Here is an 8,135-nt window from a genome sequence, read left to right as displayed (position 1 = left end):
CTGGGATCCTGAGATTTTCAGGAGCCGCCTAACTTCTCATGAAAATCAATTTATTAATTATTTTTCAATGTAAAACAAATATTTATCTTGTGTTTATTTACACTGCAATTGGCTGGCAACCAGTTCAGGGTGTACCCCGCCTACTGCCCGAAGCCAGCTGGGATACGCTCCAGCACCTCCACGACCCTTGTGAGGAGCAAGCGGTTAAGAAAATGGATGGATGGATTTTTATTTACAAGCATATTAGCCAAATATAAAACCCAGCACCCCCATTACATTAATGAGGCTAAATGATGCGGAAAACGTATGTTACATTTGGCTAACACATAGACATCAATATATTAATAATGAGAAAAGTACAGGACTCCATTGTCAATTTTAAATCAGCTAAAGCTGCCTTTTATTGAGTACAAACTATATAGAAGATTTCAAACAACAAAAAAACAGTGCTTTTAGACTAACAGTTTAAATGAATCACTGTATAAAAAAGTATAAAAAAAAATAAGCTAACTTGTTTGATAACTTGCTTACAAAATGCAAAAACCTTCTCAATTGTGATTTTGTTATATGAAAGGATCAGAAAAACTACCCAGACATAACTACAGATTAATATTGGTGTCAGTATAAAAAACACAAAAACAAAACAAAACAAAGCAAAAAACACTCCAATAGAGCAGGTTGAAACATAACATCAGAAACAATCTTATGAGTAAAACGTATAAACAGTTCTCTTTTGGTCCCTTAAAGGCATAAGACAACAACAACACACACACACACACACATTGAAAAGAATATTTTTGTGTTTTCATTGTGAAAACAATGTTCCAGTGATTAAACACAATTGAAAGACGAGAGACTTCGTTGAGGTAATATAAGTTTGATTTTGGTGGCAGCCCAAAAAAAATAAAATAAATAAAAAAATAAAAATAAAAAAGAGGGAAAAAAAATTTAAAAAAAGAGAAAAAAAAAGAGAAAGAACAAAAATCCTGAAAATCTTTCGTTATGATACTTGGAACTATGACAATACTAGTATATGTAGTTTAAGCACGGCAACGTTAAAGTTGTCAGTGGTTGTTGGCACAGAATACTGCATGTTTTTGACAACGGCATTTCAGTAAACAGATTTACTTCAAGATAACAAACAGTCAGGACTCCTCAAAAATTTGTTTATAAAACAAAAAACAAAACAAAAGGTCACCCAATGTTTCTGTTTGCATTGCTTCAAGTATTGTTATCATGTACGGACCTTTCAGGGAGGCGCGCTGTTTACTGTTAAGCACAATAATCATAAAAAACAAAACACGTATCAACTTTTAACTTTTTTTTTTTAGGGGTGTGGGGGTCAGCTTGTCTTTTCTATAAGCAAAGAGAACAAAAAATAAACCAAGAAGAACAGCAAAAAAAAAAAAGTGAAAGGATTAACTTCGAGCTAACTACCTTCAATTGCTATTAATGCTTCCTACAGAGTTCTTCCAAAAACCTTCCATATTCTTACTATCTAATATAAAAAGTCAAACAAAGGCATACTGGCCAAAGAAAAGGGACGGTGACATCAACATGTTACCTCCAGACTAAAAAATGACATCCATAGACTATGAAGCTTATGTAAGCTGGTTTCTATTTCCTGGTGTCTAATTGCTGGTGATGAATGTGCTGTGTTAGGTCGTGTGTATTTCCTGGGCGTGTTGTCAATTTCTTGGTCAGAGAATATTTTTTATGACTGTTTGTTTTATGCACAGTCTATTAGCGGAATGAAATGTAATTTTGCTGGTAACCGGTTGCATCTATCTATAAACAGTATTTCCTGGTAATCTACATGCTGGTGAGGGCGCTGTCTATTTCCTGGTTGTCTAAATCATTGGTGATGGTCTGTTTCCTGGTGGTGTCTATGTGCTGTGATTGTTAGTATTTTCGTTAGCTGGTGACAAGTGGTGTCTACTGACAAGGGACGGTGACATCTATTTGCTGGTTTGAAGTGGTGACAGGTAGTGGCTATTTCCTTGCGAGAGGTGGTATCGGCTGGTTCTGGCCTTGATGTGATGTTGACCATTTGCTGTTTGTTTTTTTTGTGCTGGTTAGGGGTGGTGTCTAATCGCAGGCAAAGAAGTCTTTGAGGGGTGCGAAAAGATGCCTGATGACAGGGACACTCCAGGACCGGCCTAGGAGTTTCTGCCGAGCACCTCGACCCATGTTGGACACGTCTGTGTAATGGACTGGGAAGCCGAAAATCCTGAAAGAGGTTTTATCAAGGATAGGAACTTCAGTCGTGTGAAGACTGTGAAGATTAGTATTCAAGGATGCAACTGTCAAGCAATGCTAACATCTAAGAGTGTGTGTGCGTTTACCTCTCTAGCTCAGTGCACCATAAGATGTCTTCTTTTCCATTCATCAAGACTGGGAAGTGTTGGTCCTTCCCCTGCTTGATGGAGTTGGAGCGCGTGGTGATGGTGCGCACCTTCCCAAACTGAAAAAATAGTTTGGAAAGAAGAAGAAGAAGAAGAAGAAGAAGAAGTTAAAGAAGTAAAAGAAGAAGTAAAAGAAGAAGAAAAAGTGTCACAATTTTTTCAAAGGATCCAAAACCACTTGATTCACTCACCTTTGCAACTCGTCCATGTTCCAGACAGTCCTGGAGCTCAAGCTTGTCCATCCCAGAAGCACACAGAGGTCTGGAATGGAAAACGCTCATGTCAGTTGTTATTGCAGTATATTCGGTCCATAGGGGGTGTGTGTTTGGAACATAGTTTCACACCTGTTCATACCCGGCAGGTTCCCCCAAAAGTATCGAGCCCGGTGCGCCGCAGAGACCTCGATGGCATCAATCATTACGGGGTTACACTGCAACAAATGCACACAACATCTTTCTAACGAACATCTCCAGATGATTATTTGGTTTGAACGACACAAAGTGTTGGCAATGGTGACTGATGGTGTCTTTTTGTTGAAAAGTGATGTCCATTTGCTGGTGATGTCAGGAGTCTAGGAGCTTGCCGATGGGTGGTGTCTATTACCTGGTGACAGTTGGTGTCTATTAGCTTTAATGTGTGTTGTTTAGGTGTAGGCTTAATTGTAGCGAATAAGGTATCAATATGTTTGTAATAATCTGTCTATTTGCTGGTAGTGGTGGCATCCATTTTATGGTGACAGGAAAGAATTTCATCCATCCATTTTCTTGACCGCTGTAGCGATAATTGGGTCGTCTTTTGGACGAATTAATAATCTGGACGTTACAGAGGTAAATTGTATTTACCTCAATAACCTCTGGGGCACCACGTTTGTTTTGCTTCGTATTAACAGGAGCAAACAACGACCAAAATCCTTCTTTTATCAGTCATTGATAATCTAAAGTCGCCACACTCGATATTCAGTGGTTCGTGGTACTAACAAAAGAATAATAATCCACTCGGAAACACAGATGACTTAGGCGGAATAAGGTTTATAAAACATGCATTTATTCACGATTGCTACACTACAGAATCAAAATACTGCCTATCTAACTATTCTACCGTCAGAAGAAAAGAAATAAAATAAAGCGAATGAAAATAAGGAAGGAATGCGAATGAATAAAGAAACAGGGAAAAGAGAAAATTTGACCTGCCAGATTTGTGATGTTTCAAACGTAAGTGGCACACAGTGGATACGCCGAGGTAGAAATCAAGCGCACTTACGAGCCCTGGAGTTGCGTAGCAACGAACAGAAGTGGCGGCCTTTTTGACAAGGGGGAAAAAAGAGTCAATGTTCGTTGAAAAATGCAAGGAAAAAAAAAGGTTTATTCCACAGGTTAGCGAGGGAGCCGCGCCAGGGGCCTGACGTAGTTGCGCGGCTCGTCCCTTGATTGGTTGGTCGACTTGGCGAGGTTGGTTCTGCTGGGCAGCTGTCCGAGCTCAGGTGTTGCAGCTCGGTCAGTACGCGCCTGCGTACGGGGAAGGCCAGCCGTTGGAGGTGAGCTAGCACCGCGGCGGGGCACCACCGACTAGCAGTTGAGGTGCTGAGCGGCTGAGGTGCGCAACCTTGAGTCCGGGGTACGTTGCAAGTGTCCCCCGGGGCCGCGAAGGTCGGGCGGGTAAGCACCGATAGTGGAACAAAAAAAAATAAACAAAAAAACAAAAGAGTCTTTAGTCAGCGTTGCAGTTTGCACTTGCTTTGGCGTGGCGTGGCGCGAGGATCCGATCTCGTTAACGGATCCTGCCAGGAAAGAAAAAAGCCACGTGGTTTGCAAGTTTCTTAGACAAAAGAGTTCGAGCAGCCTGGCTGGCCCACTTGCAAGTCGGGCCAGAGTTTTTGGAAGAGGCTTGTGAGAGCAGGAACAGGCAAGAGAGCAGGAGGGCAAAAAAAGAAGAGACAAAAAAAGAGAGAACGGGCAGTGGTCTGCTCGTGTTTTTATAGTCTCTGGGTGGGGCGAGCAGGTGAAGGCACACCCTTCTGTTCGCTCGCGCAGACTCTCAGAGGAAAATTATTAAAAAGATTAATAATTTGGCATTAAATTTGGTCAGTCTGGCAAATCAGTTTTCCCACACAACCCGTTTAACACACATTGTAATTAATGCATCATAAACTAACTTGTGAGGTAACTTCTACTTGTCTAATCTGACTGAACTGAGAGACATTGATTATCTTTCATTCTTTATGGAGTACACATGAAATAGGATGTTCATACACACAAAGATATAACATGAATCATTCGTAGTTCAGTTGTCTGTCAAGAATTATCATGATATAAATGTGTAAAATGCGGTTACTTATGTGAATTGTCACTAAGGATAGTTCCAAGTTTCGCCACTTGGAGGTGTTGTTGCTCCATCTAGACGTTCCAGGAAGGGCGAGGCGCCAGAGTATCCTTTTGTGATTGATAAGAAGTCATGAACATTCCTTTGATCGGTCATTTGTGTATTCCAAACCATTGGAGCCATTTGTTCGGGCTCCGAGCAGACTGCTGGAAATACACTCCTTTGGCAGACGCATAAATTCCTTTGTCACCTGGTCAGCGGCTTCAAAAGAGTTTTGTTGGTGGCAAGGACCACCTGTAGAGCTGACCAGGCTGGATCCTGTCTGGGCATTGGCATATTCATGCACTGCAGAGAATTTGCTTCAAGAGAAGCAAACTAAAAAAAAATTAGAGGGTGGAATGGACCTAGGCAATAGTTGTTACAGACCCCCCTTCGTCAAGCGGGATGAATCTTCAGGATGTCCAGGTTGGCGGGTCCAGATGATGCGTGGCCAGGGTCCAGGCCACGGTCAGACGGCCGGAGTCCCACTCACGCTCTGCTGCAACACTCAAGACATACCACTGGTGCCACTTTTCCCTAACCTCTGCCTGGTTATGTGTATGCAGGGTACGTCTGTGTGTTTTCAATGTGTCTCTATGTGTATTCAGTTAACAGTGTGTCTAACTTGGTACTGTGTCAGCTAACTGAGGGACTCGGGTCCCAAAACAGGCGCGGGCCTGGGAAAGACGCAAGACGCGAAATTCCAAACAAAAGAAAAGGAAGAAAACTTTTCCTAAGGCTATAAGGCTAGTATCATATTATGAGTAACTAGGGGAAACGAACAGCAAATTAAAGAAAAGAGAGAGAGAACGAGAAAAGAGGCTGTCGCCTTCTAAAACTCAAAAACCCGGGACTATACTCAGGCCATAACTCTCTTATAAAGACGGGGAGGTTGTCTCAGGCACCTGCGTGTCGGTGCAAATCTCCACCCCTGGGGGTGTTCGTCAAAAAAAAAAAAGTCTTAGGTCGGTTAGCGCGACACTATCGTTGCTAGGTACTTAGCTATCGCGTCTTCCTATGGCGTAATTAAACACCCAAAAAGTCGTGCGTTATCCAAGAATAACTGAAGGGAAAAGGGAAAGAAAGGGAGGAGGGGAGAAAAGGGAGCAAAAGGAAGGAAAAAAAAAAATCAGAGTATCCTTGGCAGTTGCGCTAGACTAAGGGAAGGAAGGCAAAGGGGCTTAGTTAGATTAGCTAGACTCACTAACGCTTTAAAAAGAGTACTCTGACCTGCTTTTGAAGGCCTTAAGTACGGGGGAGCTTTTCATGGCTAGCAAAAACTGATTTCACGCAGCATACCATTCATAAGTATCATAACACCTTGAGTGTACATAATCTTTTGAATTTGAGTTGCAAATCATTTTGTAGTTGTCTAGTCTAGTTCTGCATAATGCTATCGGTGTTACAGCTAGGACCGTATCCTTAAGTGTTGCACCAAGCGTCTGCAAATAAGTAGCAAAACACAGTATGCTAACCTCTCGCAATCAACAAAGACAAGCGGATTAGCGTCGCTCGGTATGGTATCACTGAGGGGTTCGGTAGGTGCAGCGGGGTGTTGACCCCCCTTTTGCACGTGTGATACTTTCAAACATCGTAGTCAGCGAGGTCGGTCGGCGGAATTTGGCACGTCTGTCGAAGGTGGCGGTTGGGTCGCTGACTCGGAGTCGGCTGGTGACCCCCCTTTGTCAGTTCCGCACGTATGCTGGTCCTGAGATTCGCTCGATCGCGTTCTCAGACGTTCAAACCCGCAGTGACTTTTGATCTGGTTTCGGTGGACCCATCTCAGTTGGTCCCCCTGACGTCCTTTATTCATCCTAATTTGATAGGCGACGGGTGACAGTTTGTCGACGATTTCATGTGGTCCTGACCACCGGGGAAGAAATTTTCGGGCGATGCCCCTCTGGGCACGCGGAGTATTAGCATTTGATTGCGCGAACAAGTAATACCATACTCGATCACCTATTTCAAACTCGGTTTGTGAGGCTTTCCTATCGTAGTAGGTTTTCTGACCTTCTGCACTTTGCTTAAGCCGTTGTTGGGCAAATGCAAACGTGGCTCGGAGGTGGGCTTGCAAGTCCTCCACGTACTGGGAGGCCGTGTATGCCGTGGCTAGGTTTGTTTCGCCTGGCTGGTACATCAGGTGCAGGGGGAGCGTCATTCGCCGTCCGGTCATCATTTCAAAAGGGGCCACCCCTGTGGATTCGTGAGGGGTGGCTCGAATTGCCATGAGGATCAGTGGGAGTCGGGTGTCCCAGTCCCGATGGTTGGAAACAACAAACTTTTTCAGCAAATTTACCACGGTGCGATTAGTCCGCTCCACCTGTCCTGATGACTGCGGGTGATGGCTAATATGCAACTGGGCCTTGATTCCGAGCATTTGCCAAAGTTGTTGCATCACCTCGGCTGTGAAGTGGGTTCCCCTGTCTGAGTTAACCCGTGAGGGCAACCCAAAACGGGAGAACACGTGGTTCATCAGCAGGCATGCAGTGGTGTGTGCGGTGTCGTTTGGAGCAGGCAGGCATTCTACCCACTTGGTGAACGCGCAAACTACTGTAAGAAAGTATTTGTTCCCTCTCAGAGATCTGACCAGTGGTCCCACCCAATCAATTTGGAGATCAGACCATGGGAAGTTGACTCCTTTCTGTTGGAGTGGTGCTCGGTGACTCGGGTTTGCTGGCTGAAACTGGCAGCAAACCAGGCATCCTTTGATGTAGGTTGCTACATCATTATGCATGCGCGGCCAGTATGCCACCTGTTGTAGTGCGGTGACAGTGGCCTTGAATCCGCGGTGGCCTGCATAAGGCGCGTCGTGGGCGTATGTTAGCAAGACCCCCCTTTGGCTCCGTGGAACCACCAACCGCAGGGCAGGCGGAGACGCGGAGTCATAAACCAGAAGGCCTTTAACGAGACGCAGCCTTTGCAGCACGGAGAGCAAGTCTTTGAGGTCGCTGTCGTCACTCAACGCGTCAGGCGACACGGGGTTGGCGACAGGATCAGAAAGGTGCTGAATTATTTTGAAAAGCGCGGGGTCGCCGGCCTGTTGGGCGACCAAGTCGGAGGTTCGGACGGGCGGTACGCACGCCACGGGCCCCGTAGGGGTCCGTGTGGGGGCGTCGCGAGACTCAGCGGCGGCCGCAGCGCGGTGGCGCGTGAGAACGTGGACCTCCAGGGTGGGCTGGGTGGGTAGCCAAGCTGTATCAAATGTCCAAGGAGTCCCGTTGAGGGCCCCTTGTTTGGCTAACGTGTCCGTTAGGTCGCTAAAATGTTTGTCAGGTCCTGGGACTTTTGAGTGTCCCCGGACCTTTTTCCAATAGACATGCATATCATTGGAGGAAACCAAATGGTCGCATGTCAAAATGAGGTCGCGGTGTT

The 8,135-nt window shown here is 45.0% G+C and overlaps 1 protein-coding gene across 1 annotated transcript in view; it reads right to left on the bottom strand.

The window, feature by feature from the left end:
* Positions 1-369: 369 nt before the first annotated feature.
* Positions 370-8,135, bottom strand: part of dnmt3bb.1 (DNA (cytosine-5-)-methyltransferase 3 beta, duplicate b.1) — a 42,257-nt gene continuing 34,491 nt past the window's right edge. Inside the window, exons 19-22 of the mRNA XM_077513648.1 lie at positions 2,750-2,835; positions 2,597-2,666; positions 2,346-2,464; positions 370-2,230 (exon numbers count right to left, since the gene is read on the bottom strand). Of these exons, the coding sequence (XP_077369774.1) occupies positions 2,089-2,230; positions 2,346-2,464; positions 2,597-2,666; positions 2,750-2,835 (417 nt within the window). The 3' untranslated portion in view covers positions 370-2,088. The remainder of the gene's footprint in view (positions 2,231-2,345; positions 2,465-2,596; positions 2,667-2,749; positions 2,836-8,135) is intronic.

This window comes from Festucalex cinctus, chromosome 2 (assembly GCF_051991245.1).
Source record: "Festucalex cinctus isolate MCC-2025b chromosome 2, RoL_Fcin_1.0, whole genome shotgun sequence".
Classification (NCBI taxonomy): Eukaryota; Metazoa; Chordata; class Actinopteri; order Syngnathiformes; family Syngnathidae; genus Festucalex; species Festucalex cinctus.
Note: the sequence above shows the minus strand (reverse complement) of the source record. Positions and strands in the feature narration are given on the sequence as shown.